The 27,977-nt window shown below is 41.8% G+C and overlaps 2 protein-coding genes across 3 annotated transcripts in view; both read left to right on the forward strand.

Moving 5' to 3' along the window:
• shtn3 (shootin 3) overlaps positions 1–16,405 on the forward strand; it is a 37,579-nt gene extending 21,174 nt beyond the window's left edge. Inside the window, exons 3-17 of the mRNA XM_041846875.1 lie at positions 5,075–5,169; positions 5,498–5,660; positions 6,177–6,274; positions 6,557–6,638; positions 7,388–7,482; positions 8,061–8,207; positions 10,179–10,332; positions 10,520–10,679; positions 10,786–10,859; positions 11,022–11,158; positions 11,282–11,296; positions 11,789–11,854; positions 12,218–12,353; positions 14,499–14,814; positions 14,956–16,405. Coding sequence (XP_041702809.1) covers positions 5,075–5,169; positions 5,498–5,660; positions 6,177–6,274; positions 6,557–6,638; positions 7,388–7,482; positions 8,061–8,207; positions 10,179–10,332; positions 10,520–10,679; positions 10,786–10,859; positions 11,022–11,158; positions 11,282–11,296; positions 11,789–11,854; positions 12,218–12,353; positions 14,499–14,814; positions 14,956–15,130 — 1,913 coding nt within the window. The 3' untranslated portion in view covers positions 15,131–16,405. The remainder of the gene's footprint in view (positions 1–5,074; positions 5,170–5,497; positions 5,661–6,176; positions 6,275–6,556; positions 6,639–7,387; positions 7,483–8,060; positions 8,208–10,178; positions 10,333–10,519; positions 10,680–10,785; positions 10,860–11,021; positions 11,159–11,281; positions 11,297–11,788; positions 11,855–12,217; positions 12,354–14,498; positions 14,815–14,955) is intronic.
• A 943-nt stretch (positions 16,406–17,348) lies between these two features.
• Positions 17,349–20,030, forward strand: LOC121545658 (THO complex subunit 3). Of its 2 annotated transcripts, XM_041856410.2 has the most exons (7): positions 17,349–17,555; positions 17,899–18,055; positions 18,221–18,425; positions 18,843–19,004; positions 19,193–19,293; positions 19,516–19,641; positions 19,697–20,030. In XM_041856410.2, the coding sequence occupies exons 1-7, from the start codon at positions 17,376–17,378 to the stop codon at positions 19,732–19,734; spliced, it is 969 nt and encodes a 322-aa protein (XP_041712344.1). In that variant the 5' UTR covers positions 17,349–17,375; the 3' UTR covers positions 19,735–20,030. The 2 variants fall into 2 exon arrangements, with proteins under 2 accessions (XP_041712344.1, XP_041712334.1); XM_041856400.2 differs by having other exon boundaries at positions 17,351–17,555; positions 19,516–20,030.
• The last annotated feature ends 7,947 nt before the right edge of the window (positions 20,031–27,977 follow it).

The following is a 27,977-nucleotide window of genomic DNA, read 5'->3' on the forward strand; positions in this document are numbered from 1 at the left end:
AATAGCTCAATATGAAGGGGAAATAAAGTGAAACTGAATAGCTCAATAAGGAGAAGGGGAAATAGAGTGAAACTGAATAGCTCAATATGGAGAAGGGGAAATAGAGTGAAACTGAATAGCTCAATAAGGAGAAGGGGAAATAGAGTGAAACTGAATAGCTCAATAAGGAGAAGGTGAAATAGGAGAATAGTCAATGAAGTGAGTGAAACTGAATAGCTCAATATGGAGAAGGGGAAATAGAGTGAAACTGAATAGCTCAATATGGAGAAGGGGAAATAGAGTGAAATTGAATAGCTCAATGGGGAGAAGGGGAAATAGAGTTAAACTGAATAGCTCAATAAGGAGAAGGGGAAATAGAGTGAAACTGAATAGCTCAATGGAGAGAAGGGGAAATAGAGTGAAACTGAATAGCTCAATGTGGAGAAGGGGAAATAGAGTGAAACTGAATAGCTCAATATGGAGAAGGGGAAATAGAGTGAAACTAAATAGCTCAATAAGGAGAAGGGGAAATAGAGTGAAACTGAATAGCTCATTAAGGAGAAGGGGAAATAGAGTGAAACTGAATAACTCAATGGGGAGAAGGGTAAATATAGTGAAACTGAATAGCTCAATGGGGAGAAGGGGAAATATAGTGAAACTGAATAGCTCAATATGGAGAAGGGGAAATAGAGTGAAACTGAATAGCTCAATGGAAAGAAGGGGAAATAAAGTGAAACTGAATAGCTCAATAAGGAGAAGGGGAAATATAGTGAAACTGAATAGCTCAATATGGAGAAGGGGAAATAGAGTGAAACTGAATAGCTCAATGGAAAGAAGGGGAAATAGAGTGAAACTGAATAGCTCAATAAGGACTATTGTGGTCCTCTGTAGCTCAGCTGGTAGAGCACGGCGCTTGTAACGCCAAGGTAGTGGGTTCGATCCCGCGACCACCCATACACAAAAATGTATGCACGCACAACTGTAAGTCGCTTTGGATAAAAGCGTCTGCTAAATGGCATATTAAGGAGAAGGGGAAATAGAGTGAAACTGAATAGCTCAATATGGAGAAGGGGAAATAGAGTGAAACTGAATAGTTAAATGGGGAGAAGGGGAAATAGAGTGAAACTGAATAGCTCAATATGGAGAAGGAGAAATAGAGTGAAACTGAATAGCTCAATATGGAGAAGGGGAAATAGAGTGAAACTGAATAGCTCAATAAGGAGAAGGGGAAATATAGTGAAACTGAATAGCTCAATAAGGAGAAGGGGAAATAGAGTGCAACTGAATAGCTCATTAAGGAGAAGGGGAAATAGAGTGAAACTGAATAGCTCAATGGGGAGAAGGGGAAATATAGTGAAACTGAATAGCTCAATAAGGAGAAGGGGAAATAGAGTGAACTGAATAGCTTAATAAGGAGAAGGGGAAATAGAGTGAAACTGAATAGCTCAATGAGGAGAAGGGGAAATAGAGTGAACTGAATAGCTCAATAAGGAGAAGGGGAAATAGAGTGAAACTGAATAGCTCAATATGGAGAAGGGGAAATAGAGTGAAACTGAATAGCTCAATGGGGAGAAGGGGAAATAGAGTGAAACTGAATAGCTCAATAAGGAGAAGCGGAAATAGAGTGAAACTGAATAGTTCAATGAGGAGAAGGGGAAATAGAGTGAAACTGAATAGCTCAATGGAAAGAAGGGGAAATAGAGTGAAACTGAATAGCTCAATAAGGAGAGGGGGAATAGAGTGAAAATGAATAGCTCAATATGGAGAAGGGGAAATAGAGTGAAACTGAATAGCTCAATAAGGAGAAGGGGAAATAGAGTTAAACTGAATAGCTCAATATGGAGAAGGGGAAATAGAGTGAAACTGAATAGCTCAATAAGGAGAAGGGGAAATAGAGTGAAACTGAATAGCTCAATGGAAAGAAGGGGAAATAGAGTGAAACTGAATAGCTCAACAAGGAGAAGGGGAAATAGAGTGAAACTGAATAGCTCAATATGGAGAAGGGGAAACAGAGTGAAACTGAATAGCTCAATGGAAAGAAGGGGAAATAGAGTGAAACTGAATAGCTCAATAAGGAGAAGGGGAAATAGAGTGAAACTGAATAGCTCAATAAGGAGAAGGGGAAATAGAGTGAAACTGAATAGCTCAATAAGGAGAAGGTGAAATAGAGTGAAACTGAATAGCTCAATATGGAGAAGGGGAAATAGAGTGAAACTGAATAGCTCAATATGGAGAAGGGGAAATAGAGTGAAATTGAATAGCTCAATGGGGAGAAGGGGAAATAGAGTTAAACTGAATAGCTCAATAAGGAGAAGGGGAAATATAGTGAAACTGAATAGCTCAATGGAGAGAAGGGGAAATAGAGTGAAACTGAATAGCTCAATGTGGAGAAGGGGAAATAGAGTGAAACTGAATAGCTCAATATGGAGAAGGGGAAATAGAGTGAAACTAAATAGCTCAATAAGGAGAAGGGGAAATAGAGTGAAACTGAATAGCTCATTAAGGAGAAGGGGAAATAGAGTGAAACTGAATAACTCAATGGGGAGAAGGGTAAATAGAGTGAAACTGAATAGCTCAATGGGGAGAAGGGGAAATATAGTGAAACTGAATAGCTCAATATGGAGAAGGGGAAATAGAGTGAAACTGAATAGCTCAATGGAAAGAAGGGGAAATAAAGTGAAACTGAATAGGTCAATAAGGAGAAGGGGAAATATAGTGAAACTGAATAGCTCAATATGGAGAAGGGGAAATAGAGTGAAACTGAATAGCTCAATGGAAAGAAGGGGAAATAGAGTGAAACTGAATAGCTCAATAAGGACTATTGTGGTCCTCTGTAGCTCAGCTGGTAGAGCACGGCGCTTGTAACGCCAAGGTAGTGGGTTCGATCCCCGCGACCACCCATACACAAAAATGTATGCACGCACGACTGTAAGTCGCTTTGGATAAAAGCGTCTGCTAAATGGCATATTAAGGAGAAGGGGAAATAGAGTGAAACTGAATAGCTCAATATGGAGAAGGGGAAATAGAGTGAAACTGAATAGTTAAATGGGGAGAAGGGGAAATAGAGTGAAACTGAATAGCTCAATATGGAGAAGGAGAAATAGAGTGAAACTGAATAGATCAATATGGAGAAGGGGAAATAGAGTGAAACTGAATAGCTCAATAAGGAGAAGGGGAAATATAGTGAAACTGAATAGCTCAATAAGGAGAAGGGGAAATAGAGTGAAACTGAATAGCTCATTAAGGAGAAGGGGAAATAGAGTGAAACTGAATAGCTCAATGGGGAGAAGGGGAAATATAGTGAAACTGAATAGCTCAATAAGGAGAAGGGGAAATAGAGTGAAACTGAATAGCTCAATGAGGAGAAGGGGAAATAGAGTGAACTGAATAGCTCAATAAGGAGAATGGGAAATAGAGTGAAACTGAATAGCTCAATGAGGAGAAGGGGAAATAGAGTGAACTGAATAGCTCAATAAGGAGAAGGGGAAATAGAGTGAAACTGAATAGCTCAATAAGGAGAAGGGGAAATAGAGTGAAACTGAATAGCTCAATATGGAGAATGGGAAATAGAGTGAAACTGAATAGCTCAATGGAAAGAAGGGGAAATAGAGTGGAACTGAATAGCTCAATAAGGAGAAGGGGAAATAGAGTGAAACTGAATAGCTCAATATGGAGAAGGGGAAATAGAGTGAAACGGAATAGCTTATTAAGGAGAAGGGGAAATAGAGTGAAGCTGAATAGCTCAATGGGGAGAAGGGGAAATAGAGTGAAACTGAATATCTCAATGGGGAGAGGGGGAAATAGAGTGAAACTGAATAGCTCAATATGGAGAAGGGGAAATAGAGTGAAACTGAATAGCTCAATATGAAGGGGATATAGAGTGAAACTGAATAGCTCAATAAGGAGAAGGGGAAATAGAGTGAAACTGAATAGCTCAATAAGGAGAAGGGGAAATAGAGTGAAACTGAATAGCTCAATAAGGAGAAGGGGAAATAGAGTGAAACTGAATAATTAAAATATGGAGAAGGGGACATATAGTGAAACTGAATAGCTCAATAAGGAAAAGGGGAAATAGAGTGAAACTGAATAGCTCAATATGGAGAAGGGGAAATAGAGTGAAACTGAATAGCTCAATGGGGAGAAGGGGAAATAGAGTGAAACTGAATAGCTCAATGGAAAGAAGGGGAAATAGAGTGAAACTGAATAGCTCAATAAGGAGAAGGGGAAATAGAGTGAAACTGAATAGCTCAATATGGAGAAGAGGAAATAGAGTGAAACTGAATAGCTCAATGGGGAGAAGGGGAAATAGAGTGAAACTGAATAGCTCAATAAGGAGAAGCGGAAATAGAGTGAAACTGAATAGTTCAATGAGGAGAAGGGGAAATAGAGTGAAACTGAATAGCTCAATGGAAAGAAGGGGAAATAGAGTGAAACTGAATAGCTCAATAAGGAGAGGGGGAATAGAGTGAAAATGAATAGCTCAATATGGAGAAGGGGAAATAGAGTGAAACTGAATAGCTCAATAAGGAGAAGTGGAAATAGAGTGAAACTGAATAGCTCAATATGGAGAAGGGGAAATAGAGTGAAACTGAATAGCTCAATAAGGAGAAGGGGAAATAGAGTGAAACGGAATAGCTAAATGGAAAGAAGGGGAAATAGAGTGAAACTGAATAGCTCAATAAGGAGAAGGGGAAATAGAGTGAAACTGAATAGCTCAATATGGAGAAGGGGAAATAGAGTAACAAAATAGACATGTTGCCCCCCATTCATTCATTCAGTCAGTCATTCATTTATTCATTCAGTCAGTCATTCATTTATTCAGTCAGTCAGTCATTCATTTATTCAGTCAGTCGTTCATTTATTCAGTCAGTCATTCATTTATTCAGTCAGTCGTTCATTTATTCAGTCAGTCATTCATTCAGTCAGTCATTCATTCAGTCATTCAGTCATTCATTCAGTCAGTCATTCATTCAGTCATTCAGTCATTCATTCAGTCAGTCATTCATTCATTCATTCATTCATTCTTTAAAATATGAGTAAAATCGTACCATAAAACAATAAAACAAACTGCAATTTGATGTTTTTTGTATTCCAGTTTCCCAGATGGTGATCGAGGAGGTGAGCGTTCTGCAGACTCAGCTGGAGATAGAGAAATCCTGCAGAGAGAATGCTGAGGCCCTTGCTACCAAGGCAAGAGACTGACACTGCGTGACTTAGTAGTTAACACCATATTAATGGTATACCATTACCCACTGGGCCCACTGGGCCTTTGGAGGTGATTCAATTGATCTAGACTAGAGATCATTAGAATGTTGGTCATTTCTACATGTTTGTGTGCATAATGTTTATATCCATAAGCCTCTGATGTGTAGGCTACAGTACATACACGTCTTACAATATTACAAACAGACAACATGCCAAATCAGTGTATGTTGCTGTGTGCTATTGGCCTCTGTTGTCAGCTTTATACCATCTGTCTTTATCACATATAATCCCGTGTGTGTTGTTTGTCCCCCAGTTGAACAGTGAGAACAGGAAGCTGAAGTATCTGAGCCTGTCGTCTCGGCCCTGTCTGGATGAGATGCTGCCTAGCATTACAGACTGCATTCCTCTGGAAGAGGAGACAGACACACAGGACACCAGCCCTGACCCGTACAGACAGTACCAACAGCAGGTCAAAGGTAGCTACCAGACCCGTACACAGACAGACACACAGGACACCAGCCCTGACCCGTACAGACAGTACCAACAGGACACCAGCCCTGACCCGTACAGACAGTACCAACAGGACACCAGCCCTGACCCGTACAGACAGTACCAACAGGACACCAGCCCTGACCCGTACAGACAGTACCAACAGGACACCAGCCCTGACCCGTACAGACAGTACCAACAGGACACCAGCCCTGACCCGTACAGACAGTACCAACAGCATGTCAACGCTATATAACACCCTTTGTCTTGATTTGTCTTGACAGGGTTATGGACCGTCCGCAATTAAATGATGTTGTTCCTGTACAGCATATTTGGATTCACCTTTCTGTTGTTTTTTTTCTAATGGTCTTTCTAGTAGCAAGATAAAACATGTTAAAATGTCAAAATGTTAGACTAATAGGAGCTGTATGTCAGAATATTAGAAGTAGTGAAGAGATGTCATCACGTAGTGTCACCCAGGAAACCTCTTTATTCCGCTCCAGAGCTCCAGGAGACAGTGAGCAGTTTGCTGGAGGAGAAGAAGTGGCTTGCCTGTCAGCTTCAGGAGCAGCAGAGACAGGTTGAAGAGCTAACCGCCCTGGTGAGTACCAACTACCAGGCCTGGTAATCAATAACTCTTCACAGGAGGTCTGTCTCAGACAGGCACAGAAAGTGTGTCTCTTGTCTGTTTTGGGTGGGATTCTGAGGGCTGGTGAGAGGACTTTCATTCTATCATGTGAGCACGAATGCATAATATCTGTATGAGGATGTTCTCATAGTTTTTATATACAGTATATTATATTCTCAGTCGTGTTGAAGCACCATAAACCTTGACTGTTTATGTTTTACCAGCCTTTCTACTCTGTTCTAAATGTTTTTATAGGCTGAGAAGGAGCAAGCTGAAATGAAGGAGCTTCGCAAAACCATCGAGCAGCAAAGCAAGACCATCAAGAGTTTCAATAGAGGTGAGTTACATGACAGTCTACCCACTACCCACTGTGTTCATATCAATAGAGGTGAGTTACATTTACATTTTAGTCATTTAGCAGACGCTCTTATCCAGAGTGACTTACAGTTAAGTGAGTGCATACATTTTCATACTGGCCCCCCGTGGGAAACGAACCCACAACCCTGGCGTTGCAAGCGCCATGCTCTACCAACTGAGCCACAGGGGACTTACACGCGAAAGTCTATCCACTACACATCTAGACATCATCATGGTTGAGAGACATCATCATGGTAGAGAGACATCATCATGGTTGAGAGACATCATCATGGTTGAGAGACATCATCCTCTGTAGCTCAGCTGGTAGAGCACGGCGCTTGTAACGCCAAGGTAGTGGGTTCGATCCCCGGGACCACCCATACGCAAAAAAAATGTATGCACGCATGACTGTAAGTCGCTTTGGATAAAAGCGTCTGCTAAATGGCATATTATATTATATTATTATATGGTAGAGAGGGTTAGACCCATCCTCCTTGAGTGGCTGTTTTAGTGTTTTACTGTGGTAAAACTCTCTCTCTCTCTCTCTCTCTCTCTCTCTCTCTCTCTCTCTCTCTCTCTCTCTCTCTCTCTCTCTCTCTCTCTCTCTCTCTCTCTCTCTCTCTCTCTCTCTCTCTCTCTCTCTCTCTCTCTCTCTCTCTCTCTCTCTCTCTCTCTCTCTCTCTCTCTCTCTCTCTCTCTCTCTCTCTCTCTCTCTCTCTCTCTCTTCAGTGTCTGTGATGGCTACTACAGAGTATGAGGAGATGAAGGAGCAGCTGGATTTGGAGCAGAGCCTGAGGGTGAAGGCTGAGACCTACGCCCACGAGGTAGACAGACAGACAGGCAGGCAGGGGACTGAGCAGCAGCAGAAGCACTAGTCCTAGTCTGGGGACTGAGCAGCAGTACTAGTCCTAGTCTGGGGACTGAGGAGCAGCACTAGTCCTAGTCTGGGGACTGAGGAGCTGCACTAGTCATAGTCTGGGGACTGAGCAGCAGTACTAGTCCTAGTCTGGGGACTGAGGAGCTGCACTAGTCATAGTCTGGGGACTGAGCAGCAGTACTAGTCCTAGTCTGGGGACTGAGGAGCAGCAGAAGCACAGACTCAGCACTGCTTTGAAGGACACACATATGCTTGGGGGAACCACAGCCACAGTAGTGGGGTGTACTGTTATCGGTTACGCTGCTTGGCCTGAGGCTGGAGAGGGAGAGGGGGTTCTCTGGAGAATGCAGGCTGTGGTTATTGTAGACCATTTAGATAAAAACAAGCCTGCTTACTTACTGCTTCATGCTACAGTCAAATGCTTCCATATCTGGAGAACCTGGGTCTCTTGTCTTTTAAAACACCTGATCATTCCCTCACTCCCTCCTTCCTTCCCTCCTTCCTTCCTTCTCTCTCCTCCTACAGATGTTGGTGAAGCAGAAAGAGGCTAACAGACAGAGTATGATCCTGCTGCAGAACGCTGACCCCAGCCTTCAGCTCATCAAGGCTCTGGAGGACGTGGCTAATGTTACCAAGACTCTGGAGCATGAGAGACTGCTGCATCACCAGAAGGTAGGTAGATAGGTAGGTAGGTAGGTAGGTAGGTAGGTAGATAGACAGACAGACAGACAGACAGACAGACAGACAGACAGACAGATTAATGTTACCAAGACTCTGGAGCAGAAGAGACTGCTGCATCACAGGAAGGAAGGAAGGAAGGAAGGAAGGAAGGAAGGAAGGAAGGAAGGAAGGAAGGAAGGAAGGAAGGAAGGAAGGAAGGAAGGAAGGAAGGAAGGAAGGAAGGAAGGAAGGAAGGAAGGAAGGAAGGTAGGTAGGTAGGTAGGTAGGTAGGTAGGTGGGTAGGTGGGTAGGTGGGTAGGTGGGTGGGTAGGTGGGTGGGTAGGTGGGTGGGTAGGTGGGTGGGTAGGTGGGTGGGTGGGTGGGTGGGTGGGTGGGTGGGTGGGTAGGTAGGTGGGTAGGTAGGTGGGTAGGTGGGTGACAGACGTCTGACTGATCTGGCTTCTGTAGCTGATCTTTCTGAGGACCATGGAGACAAGCTGATCTTTCTGAGGCCCATGTAGACAAGCTGATCTTTCTGAGGACCATGGAGACAAGCTGATCTTTCTGAGGACCATGGAGACAAGCTGATCTTTCTGAGGACCATGTAGACAAGCTGATCTTTCTGAGGCCCATGTAGACAAGCTGATCTTTCTGAGGACCATGGAGACAAGCTGATCTTTCTGAGGACCATGGAGACAAGCTGATCTTTCTGAGGCCCATGTAGACAAGCTGATCTTTCTGAGGACCATGGAGACAAGCTGATCTTTCTGAGGCCCATGTAGACAAGCTGATCTTTCTGAGGCCCATGTAGACAAGCTGATCTTTCTGAGGCCCATGTAGACAAGCTGATCTTTCTGAGGCCCATGTAGACAAGCTGATCTTTCTGAGGACCATGGAGACAAGCTGATCTTTCTGAGGCCCATGTAGACAAGCTGATCTTTCTGAGGACCATGGAGACAAGCTGATCCTTCTGAGGACCATGTAGACAAGCTGATCTTTCTGAGGCCCATGGAGACAAGCTGATCCTTCTGAGGACCATGGAGACAAGCTGATCTTTCTGAGGCCCATGGAGACAAGCTGATCTTTCTGAGGACCATGTAGACAAGCTGATCTTTCTGAGGCCCATGGAGACAAGCTGATCTTTCTGAGGACCATGTAGACAAGCTGATCCTTCTGAGGCCCATGTAGACAAGCTGATCTTTCTGAGGACCATGGAGACAAGCTGATCTTTCTGAGGACCATGGAGACAAGCTGATCCTTCTGAGGACCATGTAGACAAGCTGATCTTTCTGAGGACCATGGAGACAAGCTGATCTTTCTGAGGACAATGGAGACAAGCTGATCTTTCTGAGGACAATGGAGACAAGCTGATCTTTCTGAGGACCATGGAGACAAGCTGATCTTTCTGAGGACCATGGAGACAAGCTGATCTTTCTGAGGCCCATGTAGACAAACTGATCTTTCTGAGGACCATGTAGACAAGCTGATCTTTCTGAGGACCATGTAGACAAGCTGATCTTTCTGAGGCCCATGTAGACAAGCTGATCCCACTACTTCTACTCCCTGCTCTGTGCCAGACTGCTGAGACTGTCTGTTTAGTGTGCTGAAGAGCTTTGCCCCAAAATTCCCATCCTTGGCAAGGGAGAGGAGAGGGTGTGTTGTTTCAGAAGAACAAGGAGGATACAACAGGAGGGCTTCAGTCAAATCAATATGTTTAATCACAAGGGCCTTCTCTTACACAGCACTTCACAACGTCCTCGGTAGAGTGATCATCAACACACACTCCTATATGGCCTCGCCTTGTGGTGCTTGGAATTAAAAAAACGCTGAAGGCAAAAAGCAGAATTGCTAATCTTGATCACATAACGAGTAGTTATTTGGGGTGCAAAGCGGTTTGTAGATCAGTGATTCTGCACAGTCCAACTGAAATATAGTCAATCTGAATCTCAAACACACTGGGTGTCTCCATCCATCTCCATGTAGGTGAAGGCTCTGGAGACTGAGCTACAGGAGGACACGTTGAAACAGCAGACAGCAGAGCTGCAGAGCCAGCTGGAACTGATAGAGGAAGAGAAGAGAGAGACAGAGGGACGTCTGCAGGACGTAGAAAAGAAGAACTGTGACCTGGAGAAAAGAGGTGAGGAGAACACCAACAGGCCGTCAGTCACATCACACCGTGGGTAACCACAGCTTTTATTCCTATAGCTTTTTGAAAGAATACGTCTCCAGCGGGTACCAGTAGAATAGATAGTTGTCCATCTTCTCATGTTAAAGTGACTGGTGACCCAGGCTTCATGTAACACACCTGTCTTTTATATCTTTAGTGCAAGAGCTGCTGCAGGTCCAGAAGAACACTGTGCCCTCACCAGGCCCTGAACCAGGGACCGCCCCACCCCCCGCCCCTGTTCCCCAGCCCCCTCCACCCCCACCACCACCCCCTCCCCCTCCTCCACCCCCTCCCCCATCGCGATGCAACCCCCTCAGGTAAGACAATAGGCTTTTATTATGTTGTGTACAGGCTTGAGATGAATGCTCCAATCACCAATCTGTCTAATTATACTGAATTTAATTTACTCTCTTCATTCAATAGCTCACTGATTGCAATTATGAGGAAATCAACCAAGGGTTCAAAGGGGGCATCCCCGAAGTTGGAGCAAGCTCCTGGTAGGTTTGAAACCACTGAGAATCAAATCTGCACCTGCCAGAATAACATAGAACATCAAGGATTTAAATACTCATTCATAATTGAGGAATTTCTTATTTTAAAATCATACATCTTTACCATATTATCCATGTAACCCTTCTGTCTCTCTCCTTGTCCTGTAGATGGAGGTGCAGAAGGAGGTACAGAAGGAGGTGCAGAAGGAGGTTCAGATGACGTCAAAGTGAAGGCAGTGAATGAGATGATGGAGAGGATTAAACATGGAGTGGTTCTGAGGCCTGTCAAGGGAGGAGACACTAAGGTGAAGAGGTCAACAGTTCATGTTTTGTTTAATTGTGGAAATATAGACGACTTAATGTTCTCCGACTGATTACTCCCTTATTCTCCACTCATCTTCTCCAATCAACTGACCGTCTCCCCAAAGAGAGTTGCCGTAAAAGTGAGTATATTTACTTTTACATCGATTGTGTGACAGTGAAGTCTCTCTGGATCCTAAAATCACACAAAAAACGACATGCCAACCCCCATATCACAGTGATAATCCACATCATATGGTACTAGAGTGAAATGGATTATAGCTGTTCTGTTATTAATCTCTTGCTTAAACCAGTCTTCAGTTTGGCTTTTGGAATGGGCTCTTTCTCTTTGTGTAACATGGTCCATGGATTACCTCAGTGTAGACTGACAAAGACCACATGCCTGCTGCTTTGATTTCATTTATTTTATATTGGTTGACAAAATCACCATGACAACTTGCAGGCTCCGAGGAGAAAATCAATAAAATGGCCTCAAGCTTTTATTTTATTCTCTCTAATATAGACCAGCTATGTGATAAACGCTAACACCAGCTGCCAGGCCCGATGTGTGCGTGAGCACATAAGAAAATGTGTGTTATGTCCTGTTTATTAACTTAGTTGAACTCAACCCCTAGAAACCTCCAGTAATTGAAGAAAAGCTGCCACAGGAGAGTGCCATGGAAGAACTGAAAGGCATTCTGGTATGAAGTGTTGTTTTTTATTAGTTGTTTTTTCTCTTTTCTTTAGTTTTTATTTATATATATAAAAAAAATTATTGTTTTTTTTTGTTTTTTTTGGGTGGGGGGGTGGATCAGCTTAATATTGCAGATAGATTGTATCTTCTATCAATGTAATTGTCTGCATCACTTCCAATCCCCCATGTTTTTGATATATATATATACTCCCCTTTATTATGAAGTGTTGTTTCTTTTTATTATATAAGCCTTATTATAAGACATTGTAAAAGCTCATATATGCTTTTGAGAAGTGATGAAACATATATTTTATATAATTACATCTGTTACCAACAGTAAAGCATGTTGTCTGTGTTTCTGGACCCCCAGGAGACGGTGAAGAAGAGTCCCAGTCGGGGGTCTCAGGAGTCGGTCCCGTCCCCCTCAGGGAAGAGCCCTGTCAGCAGTGAGCTGGAGGTCATTCTTAGGAGGAGACGTAAACAGGCCTGCGACTCTGGAGAAGGAGGTAACAACACCATTCGTTTGTTTGTTCGGCTTTCTTCATTCTCCTAAAATGGGTGTCAGTGGAGGCTCCTCAGAGGAGGAAGGGGAGGACCATCCACCTCAGTGAATTTCATTCAAATGTAAATAGTGAAACAAAGATAAAACTATACTAAATATAATCACGTCACCAAATAACTGATTAAAACACATTATTTTGCAATGAAGGTCTACAGTAGCTTCAGCAGCACTCTGAAGGGTAGCACCATGGTGTAGCCGGAGGACAGCTAGCTTCTGTCCTCCTCTGGGTACATTGACTTCAATACAAAACCTAGGAGGCTCATGGTTCTCACCCCCTTCCATAGACTTACACAGTAATAAAGACAACTTCCAGAGGACGTCCTCCAACCTATCAGAGCTCTTGCAGCATGAACTGACATGTTGTCCACCCAATCAAAGGATCAGAGAATGAATCTAGTACTGAAAGCATAAGCTACAGCTAGCTACCACTGCAGCGCATAAAATGTGGTGAGTAGTTGACTCAAAGGGAGAGAAAGAAAATAGTTGAACCGTTTTGAACAAATTAATTTCTTCAAAAATGAAGGAGAAGCAAGAGAGAGAGAGAGAGCTAGCTCTATTTCTTTTTTTCTCTCACTTTTACTTACTTAGCTAGCAAATGCAGCTAGCTAGTTTAGCCTACTCAAACACACGGCTCAAACAGAGAGGGATGCTATGCTAGCTAGCTGGCTATGGCTATCCAACACTGGAACTCTTCCAAGTCAAGGTAAGCTTTTGGTTTTATAAATTTATTGCCACCGGCGCCCGCCGGTGTATATGCTAAACTGCTTTCTGACTGTACACTGTACTGCATGATTGTAGCGGGTTTACTAACGCGTTAGTTCTAGTTGGTCTAGTTGACTAGGACGTGACAACGATGTAGGCTGTGTGTAGTGGTTAGTGGTCATGATATAAAGGTTTGGCTTGGAAAGGTTTTTCCGCCTGGTCACAGACAGCTGATGTGTTGTGCACTGAAGTCCACAAGCAAATGGAATAGGTGAGAGGAGGCGAGCGCGTAGATACTTGCGAGAAGGAATTATATATACAACGAGCAAAGGGATCATGCTGTTTGTACGTGGCTGCTATGAAAGTGAACTGTGTTTGCGTGTGATCAGGGGTGTATTCATTCCGCCGATTCTGTTGAAAAAACGTTTCTTAAACGGAACAAAACGGGGATGAACACACCTTAATTTGTCTAGTAGAAACTCTCATTTGCAACTGTTGGACTAATGATTACACCCTAGATCAGCCAGATGCAGGCAAGAGTGTGCAAGGCGGTATCGAATGTGTCACTGTCTGTCACCTTGATTACTCAAAATTCTCTCGACCTGTGTGCACCTACGTTGTAAACTTTCATTCATAGGCTAGGTTGTAGCCACCTCATGATGGGTATAGGGAATATTGGCGTATCATGTAGTAGCCTAAACCTATTGATGTTACATTGAGCTGGGTGAATGGAATATGAATGACAGAAATAATAGAAATAAGGCCATGCTCATAAAACATTTTTGCATTCTCCTTCATCTTAAACGGCACCAACCGCCACTGATAGGTATATATACAGACTATATGAGTGGCCTGGTGAAAAAGAGATGCACATTCCAGCCTTGACTATTCTCCATATCCCCCACCAGAGGGCTCAATAGACCCTGCCATGATCACATACAGTACTCTAACCATTAAACTATAGGCCAGGGCATGCATGATGTCACGATTCATTAGTGGTGAGCCACATTCACGTGTTGTGAATTCAATAAAAATTATGCAGTGCAGTTTTTGTATCCAGTTCTTAGAATATCTTTGCCTTTGAAATATGTCCAGGGACAATCGAGTGTACTGAACCTGTGGTTAGATGATAGGCCTACAGTGTACTGACCCTGTGGTTAGATATTAGGCCTACAGTGTACTGACCCTGTGGTTAGATGTTAGGCCTACAGTGTTGTTGGTAAAAGCTTGCATTACTGTTTACTTTGTGAAATGCCAGTCAAACATCTGATTGTTAATGCTCCTAGATCATATAGTAATCTACTGGAGATAATAACCCACAGAGAGAGTGGACATGCTGTTCTCTTACATCATGTCCCTACTAACCCCCTTTGTCTCGCTCCCTCAGATGAGAGCAGGGACGGACAAATAAGCAAGGTGTCCTCCTCTGACAGCCTGAATGGGAGGCACAGCCAGAGCTCCCACAGCTCCGACAGCTCAGGCAAAGAGCCAGAGGGGCCTATAGGGCCAGGGCCTGGGCAGAGCCCCAGAGAGCCAGCCTCCCCCAGCGGAAGGGGCCCCGGCCCAGCTGTAGCAGCCAGGCGCAGGTCAGACTCTGGCCAAGAGCCCCAAGCAGGGTCCTGGCAGGACAGGAGGTCCCGTACCTCTTTGTCTGAGAAAGAGGCCTACTCTGAGGCACCGGTCACCAATGGATGCATTGTCAGGTAATGTACATCTAAGGGGGCAATTGCTTATTTTCAAACAAAAGGATTCTTTCAAAGACTTTGTTGGTGTAAAATACATGTACAAAAATATCAAGGACTTTCGAAGGAGGACTTGCTCACCCTTGTTGTGTGTTCCAACAGTGGGGAGGAGCCTGAGAAGCAGAAGCCTGAGAAATGGGCACCACAGTCCAACGGAGTCAGCCACGCTAACCCCAGGCTGAGTGTGGAGTCGGACACGCATGCCTCACTCTCTCCCAGCCTTTCCGCAGGGCCCAACCCACTCAACGGGAACGGGAACACGGATGCAGAGTGTTGAAGGTCGGCTCCAGAGGTCCCTGGCAACCAGGAAGGAAGGCTGAGGAAAGCTACACAATTTGCACAGAATCTCAGTTATCTGCAGTTAGAGACACTTAATTAAAAAAAGCTTTAGGTTATTTTATTTTATGCACAAACTATCTCGATCTGATGTGACTTTTTGTCATCATCTGATGGAATGCACTGTTTTAGAATCCAACCTTTTTTTTAAATCAGTTTCTCTCTTCTTCTTTATAGTGAACAGGAATTGAATGATACTTCTAATCTATGGCACAAACTAATTTGATTCTAGTTCTGCTTCTTCCTTACTCTTCCTGAATCTAAAGAACACACTACCCTACCGTAAGACTTTCAGTAAAGTTACTGCTTACTTTATGCAGCAAAAGCACCACCTAAACATCAACAAAGAACAATGTTTAAGATCTGGGTCATTATAAGCAAATAGAAACAGATATTGCACATTATTTAGGCGATTTTGCGATTTAAAGCTGGAGCTCTGTTTCAGTTTGTGGATGCAAATGAAAGCCATGCACGTGTTTCAATCAAAGTAGCCTACCATCCTTGAGGAATGAGGTGCTTGTGTACTCAGTCTACCTCGTATTAGACACACTTGCCTCTTGACTATCCTAAATTGTATTTAAAGGGAAAAACATGATATATTATCATCTTTCATGCAATGGCACAACATGTGTAAATGTCCTCCACCTACATTCCCAAGCTGTATAAGGTGATTTGTTCATATTTGCTGGGATACTCCCATTGTTTCTTTACTGCTGTAACCTGGATTTCATCCTATGTGTATTCCCCACCTGTATGATGTTAGTAGGTAATGCTTTCAGATACAACCTAAAACAGTACAACCTAAAACAACTGGATTAAACAGTATGCAAACTTAACTGATACAGCAACTTCATCTAATAAATAAATACATTTGAAGGCTCATAGGACATTCATTCTCACACCCATCATGACATTGTAAATGTTTCTTAAAAACATAGAAACAACATTGAGAGCATTGACTCTATTGTAAGTCATTTCTATGAGGCCTTCTTTCATCAAAATGAAAGGAAATCTTGTTTTCCAGATGCAATGATCATCATTTTCTCAATTCCATCTTTATTCATCAGGAAAGCAGCTAATCAAAAAGGAAATAACTAGACTGAGTTTGTGTGAATCTTGATATTGTGTGTTTGGGATTTTAAAAGTGTTATGTTTTTTTTAAAACATTTACATTGATGTTCATTCATCACTTGTATGAAATAAAATTACAATTCAATTGACAAGACTTGTACTTGAATCTATTTCTCCATCTTTATATGTGTAATATATTACTAATATTAGAATATTTAAGGGCTTACCCTGGCGTGACGTTTTGATAACCATGTAAATCTCTTTAGGACAAGGTGACAATATATTTGCCTGTATTTACCCTCCTAAATGAAATGCTAATTAGCTACTAATGTGGCTATCATAAAGAACTACAAATGCCATGATGATCTGGACGAGACTGCCAAATCGAGGCAAAGGTAAGAATCTCTGGATTAACTATCTAATGTTAGCTAAATGTAGTAATGAATAAATTGGCTACATTTCTTTAAATGGTCAATTCTGGGAACTGTCTTGTGCAAGTTTTAAATTGACACGATACCTGTTAGCAAAGGCGTCAGCTAAGGATGACGTGCAGGAGCTTGCAGGGATTTGTAGTTTTGCATGATGTCTACTTTGATGCTAATTAGCTTATTCGAATCTGACAGTAAATAGAGCCGAATATATTGTTAAAAGTAATCTTGTCTGCGAGAGATTTACATTATTATCAAAACGTCACACCAGGGTAAGCCTACACAAAACACAGCCATTATTTTAAGTGTTTCTAAAATCCCCTATGGGAAAAATGTATGGCGCAAAAACGATTGGAACCATTTCTTCTTCTTCTTTGGTATAATGGCGTTCGCAACAATTATATATGCATTCCGCCACCTACTGTACAGGTGGATTGGAACCATTTCCCTGTTTGACCGCTAGGTTTTATGAGTATTATGACGCCTCCACTGTGGGGCTCTATTTCATATTTGTTAAAATAAATGTTGTTTTTACTGTTTAATCAAAAACATTTAACTATTTAGACAATGGTGATTATTCCTTTATAATCCACGAATTACCCATGATAATCCAAAAACATAATACGTTGCTGTAGCTAGATCAAACACCCCTGTAGCGACATAACGTGGTAGCTAGTATCTTCCAAAATGGCGTCCAGATATTATCAAGAGATGCAAGAGAGTTTCAGAAATAACAACAAAAGCAGGGAATTCCCTGCGCATAGCGCTAAAGTTCATTCAGTAGCATGGAGTTGCGACGGTAGGAGATTGGCATCTGGGTCTTTTGATAAAACAGCAAGCGTATTTGTCTTAGAAAAAGACCGTTTGGTAAGTTTCTAGCTAGCTTGGTAGTATGCATGGATGTGATGAATGAACCACGCATGCTAGTGCAAGGCTAACAACAAGCCTCGTCAGTCTTATCTTGTAACATTCAGGCGCACCAAATTATACACGCACTTTGATATCTAGCAGGTATCTATTAATTTGCTAACTCTATGACCAGACCGCGAAGGGAAGAGCCTGCTAACTAGATGTTATGTTTTGTGCTGATCCAACTAGCCTAGACAGCTAGTAGCTACAGTTACTTTTAGTGGCAGCTACCTCCCCCTTAGCACACAGCTAGCCATCTTGTTGATTGCTAGCTGTTTTTGCCTATGTCAACCCCTTACAGGTGAAAGAGAACAACTACAGAGGCCATGGAGACAGTGTTGATCAGCTGTGTTGGCATCCTACCAACCCAGACGTGTTTGTCACTGCATCAGGGGACAAGACCATACGCATCTGGGACGTCAGGACAACAAAGTGCACGGCTACTGTCAACACTAAAGGTACACTCCAGTTCCAATCCATCTGCTGTGTCTTCAGCCAAAAACAACACTTCAGTCTTGTACTTTAGTTTTGATTTTTTTGTCATCTGTAATGTTCCGTTGCATTCATTAATTCTGATCTAAGCCGGCAACAGTGCTTGATCTATGCGATATGTTTGTTTGCAGGGGAAAACATCAATATCTGCTGGAGTCCGGACGGCCAAACGATAGCCGTTGGGAACAAGGATGATGTGGTTACCTTCATCGACGTCAAATCACACCGGTCACGAGCTGAGGAGCAGTTTAAGTTTGAAGTCAACGAGATCTCATGGAATAATGACAACGACATGTTCTTTCTCACCAATGGAAACGGGTGCATCAACATCTTGAGGTAAGACCTTGGTTCCATCCAAAATGACACCTTAGGTTATTTCCTATATAGTGCACTACTTTTGGCTAGGACCCATAGGGTGCTGGTCAAAACCAGTGCACTATTTAGGGAATAGGGTGCCATTTCCCACGTACCCTGTTACTCTAGAATTCACAGTCCTGTCCAAACTAGAATGTGTATCTTATGTCCTGTGATGTAGTTTAGTTTAGTTTTTTTTAGTCATTTATCAGACGCTGTTATCCAGAGTGACTTAGTGAGTGCATACATTTTCATACTGGCCCCCCGTGGGAATTGAACCCACAACCCTGGTGTTGCAAGCGCCATGCTCTATACCAACTGAGCTACACGGGGCCCTTAATAGATAGGCTAATTATGAACCTACATTACGGCTCCCTGACTTTGACATGTTGTTTTCAGTTACCCTGAGCTGAAGCCCATCCAGTCGATCAACGCCCATCCCTCCAACTGCATCTGCATCAAGTTTGACCCCACAGGGAAGTACTTTGCCACAGGAAGTGCAGACGCCCTGGTCAGTCTGTGGACCGTTGAAGAAATGGTCTGTGTTCGCTGTTTCTCCAGGTGAGTGAGTCTACATTGAAAACTGTAAATATGGACAGATATCTATCTACAACAAATGGTGCAATTGCAAATCCCTCATCACCACCAGCATCATCATCATCTAACCCAATTAACCAGTGTAAGCATCCAAAACATGATCAGTATTTGTATCATACGTTGAGTCTGATTGTCTTGTTAATGTGTTCCAGGTTGGACTGGCCAGTGAGGACGTTGAGTTTCAGCCATGATGGGAAGATGCTGGCTTCAGCCTCTGAGGACCACTTCATAGACATAGCAGAGGTTGAAACAGGTTAGTTGAAGAAAGGAAATACAACTTTTTGTAGCAAGAAACCAAAATAGAATAGAATTTGCAAGGATAATCCCCTTACTCCCCTCTGCTCCCTGTGGAACATACGGTCCACACAACAAGCCCCGCACTATGCCAGATAGTCCTCGGCAAGAATAAAGACCTCTTTAATTTGAGTTCATCATTCCTCAGTATCCTCTATACTTTCTTTTGTCTTTTTTGCAGGAGAGAAGCTGTGGGAGGTCCAGTGTGAGTCCCCTACGTTCACAGTGGCCTGGCATCCTAAGAGACCGCTGCTGGCGTACGCATGTGATGACAAGGAAGGGAAGTATGACAGCAATAGAGAGTCGGGCACTGTCAAACTGTTTGGATTACCTAATGATTCCTGAGTGGGATAGAGAGGCAGGCACTGTCAAACTGTTTGGATTACCTAATGATTCCTGAGTGGGATAGAGAGGCAGGCACTGTCAAACTGTTTGGATTACCTAATGATTCCTGAGTGGGATCAAACACGCTTGTCAATGTCACTCTTTAAACCGAGTTGATTAGGATGATTGGCCCTGCTTTGTGGAGTCATGTTACCTATCCCTGTGCAGTAAGACTTCTTCTCTATATGTTTAATACAACATACTTGACTTTTGGTCCGTTAAACATTGACAGAAGGGATGTCTGTATACAGTGAGGGGAAAAAAGTATTTGATCCCCTGCTGATTTTGTACGTTTGCCCACTGACAAAGAAATGATCAGTCTATAATTTTAATGGTAGGTTTATTTGAACAGTGAGAGACATAATAACAACAAAAAAATCCAGAAAAACGCATGTCAAAAATGTTATGAATTGATTTGCATTTTAATGAGGGAAATAAGTATTTGACCCCTCTGCAAAACATGACTTAGTACTTGGTGGCAAAACCCTTGTTGGCAATCACAGAGGTCAGACGTTTCTTGTAGTTGGCCACCAGGTTTGCACACACCTCAGGAGGGATTTTGTCCTACTCCTCTTTGCAGATCTTCTCCAAGTCATTAAGGTTTCGAGGCTGACGTTTGGCAACTCGAACCTTCAGCTCCCTCCACAGATTTTCTATGGGATTAAGGTCTGGAGACTGGCTAGGCCACTCCAGGACCTTAATGTGCTTCTTCTTGAGCCACTCCTTTGTTGCCTTGGCCGTGTGTTTTGGGTCATTGTCATGCTGGAATACCCATCCACGACCCATTTTCAATGCCCTGGCTGAGGGAAGGAGGTTCTCACCCAAGATTTGACGGTACATGGCCCCGTCCATCGTCCCTTTGATGCAGTGAAGTTGTCCTGTCCCCTTAGCAGAAAAACACCCCCAAAGCATAATGTTTCCACCTCCGTGTTTGACGGTGGGGATGGTGTTCTCCAAACACGGCGAGTTGAGTTGATGCCAAAGAGCTCCATTTTGCTCTCATCTGACAACAACACTTTCACCCAGTTCTCCTCTGAATCATTCAATGTTCATTGGCAAACTTCAGACGGGCATGTATATGTGCTTTCTTGAGCAGGGGGACCTTGCGGGTGCTGCAGGAATTCAGTCCTTCACGGCGTAGTGTGTTACCAATTGTTTTCTTGGTGACTATGGTCCCAGCTGCTTTGAGATCATTGGGCTGATTCCTCACCGTTCTCATGATCATTGCAACTCCACGAGGTGAGATCTTGCATGGAGCCCCAGGCCGAGGGAGGTTGACAGTTCTTTTGTGTTTCTTCCATTTGCGAATAATCGCACACCAACTGTTGTCACCTTCTTACCAAGCTGCTTGGCGATGGTCTTGTAGCCAATTCCAGCCTTTTGTAGGTCTACAATCTTGTCCCTGACATCCTTGGAGAGCTCTTTGGTCTTGGCCATGGTGGAGAGTTTGGAATCTGATTGATTGATTGCTTCTGTGGACAGGTGTCTTTTATACAGGTAACAAGCTGAGATTAGGAGCACTCCCTTTAAGAGTGTGCTCCTAATCTCAGCTCGTTACCTGTATAAAAGACACCTGGGAGCCAGAAATCTTTCTGATTGAGAGGGGGTCAAATACTTATTTCCCTCATTAAAATGCAAATCCATTTATAACATTTTTGACATGCATTTTTCTTTTTCTCTCACTGTTCAAATAAACCTACCATTAAAATTATAGACTGATCATTTCTTTGTCAGTGGGCAAACGTACAAAATCAGCAGGGGATCAAATTATTTTATCCCTCACTGTAAATAGCTACATCATGTTTAGGGGACAGAGTGGCGTAGTGGTCTAAGGCACTGCATCGCAGTGCTAGAGGCGTCACTACAGACCCGGGTTCTATTTGGGGAGCCCAGCGTCGTCCGTGTTAGGGGAGGTTTTGGCTGGGGTCATTGTAAATAAGAATTTGTTCTTAACTGACTTGCCTAGTTAAATTAAGGTTAAATATAGAGAAATATATATACATGTAAATTGATTTTTCTCTAAGTGGAATGCTCAACTTTCTTCTACTGTTTTTTTTTTTTCTAGAAAGAGTGCCATCTTAGATGTAAAATGAGCTTGATGTAAAATGCTTACAGAGATTCTGCGAAGGGAAGAGGGTCTAGAGTTGTCCTTAAGGATTGAGATAAAATGTCATATACTCTCTGTAGTGAGGGAAAAACACTCGTGTTCTCTTTACAACCACCTGATGGCGCTGCATTCCAATTATGAAATAGTTTGTTTTCTGCATTCCTGTTTCTCCATAGGGTTTGCAATTACACACAGTGCTGTACCAAATTTTTTTGAAACTGTAAATTGATTTTTTTTAAATATTAAAATAACAATCTTGTTTACTTGTCTTTGTCTTTGGTTGAACATATCAAGGTATAAAACTGATATGGTGCATTGTATGTCTGCTATCTAGATTTAGTGGGCTATTTTACTTAAGGAGGAACTGTATCTCAGCCAGAAAACGGTGATTCATTGCAGGCTATGGCATTAAGATGTTGTGTAACTAAATGCATTTATGTAATGTACACAGAGATGGTGGGTGTGAGGTCTTGGACTTGATATGGTAGACCTGCCTACCCTCTAACACAGCTCCCACACACCAACCACCACAATACCATATTATCTTAACTGGCTGAATAACTAAGTACAGTTTAGTCAGGTCCAACATTATTGGCACTCTATGAAATAAATAATCCAAGTACTGGGCTTTATTGCATGCAAAATAAAATTGTGAGCGAGCGTTGCGCCTTTTCCTGTCCAATGAGGCCAAAACATTATAAACAAATATTTAATACTAATACAATTGCTCCGAGAAATGTTTTGTTTACCCCCTCAAAGATGATAAAAAATATTGGCACCCCTGTTTTCAATACCTTTCAATACCTCACCTTTGAGTATAACGGCACTGAGCCTTTTTTTCTAAAATGTTGTATCAGATTGGAGAACACGTTGGGAGGGATCTTAGACCATTGATATCCTTCATCTGCGCTTATGGACGGCCCTCTTCAAGTCCGGAGAATGAGATGGCTATTGCAAAATGTCGATTTTTGTGGTCAATTAACATTTCTTTGTGTATTTTTATGTGTGCTTGGGGTTATTGTCTTGCTGGAAGATCCACTATCTTTTTGAGAAAACAATTATTTGTTAAAATCTCTTTATTTTTCTTCAGTTTCATTAGTATAAAATAATTTTAAAAAATGTAAGCATACAATATAGCTCAGTATTTGTATTATTTATTTGATAGTCTTTTTTGCTGATCTTTATCAAGGGTGCCAATCATTTTGGACCTGACTGTACTTGGCTGTAAGTATTCCATATGCATGTATGTAATGTGCACTTGTCATAGTGAATATACGATGAGTGCTAAGCGTATAAGTTCAAACTAAGCAGTTAACATGATGGGTGATTGTTGTATAAGACAACAGTGGTAACACTTGACACCCCAGCGTCATAACACGTTTTGAATAAATGTGGGTTTTGACGTTCTTATGTAGGTGTCATAACCTTCCATAAAATAACAAAATATATGTCAACAGGTGTACTGTGAATATATAGGTCATGGGTGTTATGATCATGTTATGAGCGTGTTATGATGCTGGGTGTCAAGTGAAGTGTTACCACAACAGCGTATGTAGAAAGAGGAGGAAGGGAAGTGCTACTGAAGGTACACAATAGTAAATGTTGGGTAGACAGAAGGTGCTCTTTGGTCAAAGGGGTGAATTGGTCATCAAAAAGAAAGGAGGACCAAGGCACTCTTCATATAATTAATTTAAATGCCTTTATTAGTATGGCGTGTTCAATAGAAACAAGATTTTTTTTTAAATCCGACGCGTTTCGGCTGCATGGCTTTCGTTATGTAGCTGTATGTCTCTGTGGCCGGCTGCCATAGCTACAGGAGGAGGTGGGAGAACACACTGCTTGTTTAGGAGATGGAAGCACAGCCTGTTCTTTCAGAATGTTCTAAGAACATGGCGATGCTTCCAGAATGGAACGGTTCCTCGTCTCTAATAACAGAGAAGAAGGTGAGCGATGGAAGGGTTAGAAAGAAAACAATTGTCTTGAGATTGGGTCTGGATGAGACTCCCTCTAGGGAATCACCCTCTGTGACTAGAGATTAGACATGGTGTCCATTCCTCCTTCATCTTACTCAGCCAAGACAGACACTGCCCAGCGAGAGCCGTCTCAGTGCCTAGATCAGGAGGCTGTGGACTGGGCTGGTGACAGCTGTCCTCTCCCCTCTTTGGTGCTTCTGAGCAGCGGGCTCCAGGATGTCTCACTTTGCAGCTTCCTATTCCTAGCAGGGATGGAACAGGCTCCCCCTGACCGCGCCTTAATTTAATTTGGGGCATCCTGTATCTGTTAGTTGGCCAAAACAACAAAGGATCTAAAATCTGCAGATCAAAACAATGTTAGCAACTGTACGTTCCTCTCTCTCTCTCTCTCTCTCTCTTCTTCTCTCTCTCGCTCTCTCTCTTTTTCTCTCTCTCTCTCTCTCTCTGTAGCCAGTGACCTGCCAGGCTCTCTTTTTCTCTCTCTCTCTCTCTCTCTCTCTCTCTCTCTCTCTCTCTCTCTCTCTCTCTCTCTCTCTCTCTCTCTCGTCTTCTCTCAAATTCAAATTCAAGCTGCTTTATTGGCATGAAAAACATTGTCAATATTGCCAAAGCAACAATGTATACAATATACATTGTAATAAAATAATAAAGAATAATATCAAATGGTAGTAAATAATAATAAAAAATAATGATAAAAACAACAATACATTTTTTAACAGTCAATAGTAGAAAAATAATAAATATAAAATGCTAAACATGGAAAATGAAACTATAACTAACTTATAACTGTCATCCTCACCATTACATCAGTCCTACAACTACCATCATCATTACTACTACTACTACTACCACCACCATCATTAAACTGCTGTCATTACCATCACCCCTACTACCCGTACCACAACTATTTCGAATAATAATCACAACAATAATAATAATAATAATAATAATGATAACAATAATAATAATACTAATAATAAGTAAATTACTGCTTACTATGCAGATGTTATTATTCAGTGTCCCTCAGGCTATGGCAGGCAAATACATATTTGGCTGTAAGAGGAGCCATGAGTATCTTTTGTTTTTCCTCTGGGTTTAATAAGTTAATATTTTGGAATACATTTAGTAATTTCTGTGAATAATGAATCTCTTAGTGAGGAATATTTCTCACAGTAAAGGAGAAAGTGCATCTCTGTTTCTACCTCCCCTGTCGTGCAGTGACCACATACACGCTCCTCTTTGGGTAGCCATGTCTTTTTATGTCTGCCGGTTTCTATTGCCAATTGGTGTTCACTCAACCTGTACTTGGTAAGGATCTGTCTCTGCTTCGTATCTCTGACAGAGTAGAGATAATCAGCCAATTCATATTCTCTGTTTAGGGCCAGATAGCAATTTAGTCGGCTTTGGGAGTTTGTTTTAGTTTTTCCGATGATGTAAATATGAGTCCTTTGATGGTTCATGATTTTGTTTATTTGAATTCTTTCTTTTGAAGCAGTGCTGGTGTTAGCTTGGTTGGTTAGGTCCAACACCAGCTGACTGAGAGGGCTCGTTTCTGGGCTCAGCTCTTGGGTTTGAAGTGCTTTAAATTGTAGACTTCAATTTGGACTTGAATTTAGATGTAGCCAAAATGTTAATGATCTTTTCTGTATTTTCATTACCACTGGAAAGCGGGTCCAATTCTGCCCTACATGCATTAGTTGGTATATTTCTTTGGACTTGTATAATTTTCCGACAGAATTCTGCATGTAGGGCTTCAATTGGATGCTTGTCCCACATTTTAATGTCCGTAATCTGGATCCCTGAACGGTCTCATTGAAAATCTGGATCACTTTTCTAGCCTCTCTGGACTAAAACCTAATTCTGACGAGTGTACCATATTAACGTATTGGATCGTTAAAAGACAGTGTTTACACTACCTTGTAGTTTACCAATAAAATGGGTGGATGGTGAAGTAGACATACTTGGTATCCACATCTCAAAACATATAAATGAACTTACAACAATCAATTTCAATAGAAAGTTTGCAAAAATAGATAAGATTCTGCAACCATGGAGACGTAAATACTTGTCTATTTATGGAAAAATCTCATTGATTAACACTTTGGTCCTATCTCAGTTTACTTACTTACTGATGGCGCTGCCTACTCCAGACGACTCGTTTTTTAAATCATATGAGCAAAAAATATTGTATTTTATTTGGAATGCTAAGCCATACAAAATTAAATGTGCCTATTTATATAATGAATATGAGTTTGGGGGGCTAAAATGATTAAATATTAAAGTTTTAAACCTCTCACTAAAAGCTTCACTCATACATAAGTTATACTTACATATACTTATAAGTTATACCAAACCTTTGACTGGTACTGTATATGGGGCACACAACAATCTCAGCTCTGTAGATTTTGCTGCGAAGAGACAGAATCACTAGATCATTTATTCTGGTATTGCCCCTATGTAGCTTGTTTCTGATCACAGGTTCAGGAGTGGTTAAACAATCACAACATTCACTTAAAATTAACCTTACAAATAGCAGTGTTGGGCGATTTGGAAAGCCATAGTCAGTCAATAAATAATATAATAATACTTGTAGGAAAGGTTTTCATCTTTGGCTCACAATTTGTGGATACTTAAAGAGTTTATGTTCAATTAAAGAGTTTATGTTCAGTAATGTAATACTATTATGTGATTTGCTGTATATAAAAGTACCATGTTTGTAAAATGTGTATGTAGAATGTATGCATATGTAGCAGAAGAAAAGCTGTACAAAAAAAATATGTGTCCTCCAAAGAGGTGGTGGATTGGTTAATTTAAAAAGAATATATATATATATATTTTTACTATTATTGTTTAATTGGCTGGACTTAAGGGGGAAAATGTGCCAGAGTTTGGAGAAAAAAAAACGCTCCAAAACATTTTGGTGTGAAAGCCCTCTTAGAGGACAACAGGGTTGACGTATTTCAATTGTTCTTCTAGGTAAACCACCATGCCACAATGAATCATTGTTGTAATGAAAGATTCATCTGTTTGAAAAATGAGCTCAGATCACAGAACATGACATCTGAATATGTATTACATGTATTGATCTATCTACCATCTGCTACACCAAAGTCCTATTGAAAAACACAAAACATGTTGGAATCAATAAGGTCTGATCAACATGATATATTATGTAGTTGCTGTACACTTCATATTAGTGTTGCAGAGAGTATTAGAAATGCAATTATGTAAGATAACTAGAGACCCATACCAAGCCCACATAACAGTTTGATAAATTACTTCACCAAAATATGAGACCTGTCTTTATATACATGGATGCAGTGATCTCAAGTTGTTTGTTAAAGATGAGCTGCCAGCGTAAATCAAAGATATCATTCCCTCAAGGTCCCTATCTTATGGCTCAGCAGGAGAGGCTTGCTAACCTCCATGTCATCATGATGGCCATATATATGAATGCTGATCAGTCTATTACTGAGAATAGGCTGTGCTGTCAGTCATGGAGTGTGTGTTTGTGTGTTTACAGTGAAGGGTGATAGTAGTAATTAGATCCCCCCGTCCATTTGCTGCTGTCCAAACGAGTTACTCTATGGATTTGTAAAAGGCCAGTTCTCCAGTCCAGATAATTGCAGCATTGGATTGGCACTGGGTTGGTTCTTTAATTGATTTCTGGAGTTTCAGTCATCATGAGCACCTTTCATTTCAAGGGTATTCTCAGATGTCATGTTCAGAAGACAAAATGCTTGATTTCTCCTCTGCATAAAATATTTGAGGAAACAGTAGAAAGAAGAGAGAGTTGTCAATCACAGTACATCAATTGTTTGCTCCAACATGACCCCCCCCACACACACACACACACACACCATATTTGACCACAGCCAACCAGCTTGGGGTCTATTTAATTTCCATCCAGTTAATTCAGGAACTGAAATTCCAATTCTAAATATCTTGCTTTTTAATTAGGAACATTTGGAATTGGATATTGGTTTATTTTCTGAATTGACTGGAATTGACCCCAACCCTGAAACCCACTACTACCCACTGATCCCCGATAGTTAGCATTATGTAGTACCCCCAGCTTAGCCCTGGACGCCATGCTCTTCACAAGATGAGATTTGGAAGGATAGCTCCGTGAGACGAGACGACCCTCACCCCCGATTCTCCATTCTCCCACTAGCTACT

The sequence above is a fragment of the Coregonus clupeaformis genome, chromosome 3 (assembly GCF_020615455.1).
Source record: "Coregonus clupeaformis isolate EN_2021a chromosome 3, ASM2061545v1, whole genome shotgun sequence".
Classification (NCBI taxonomy): Eukaryota; Metazoa; Chordata; class Actinopteri; order Salmoniformes; family Salmonidae; genus Coregonus; species Coregonus clupeaformis.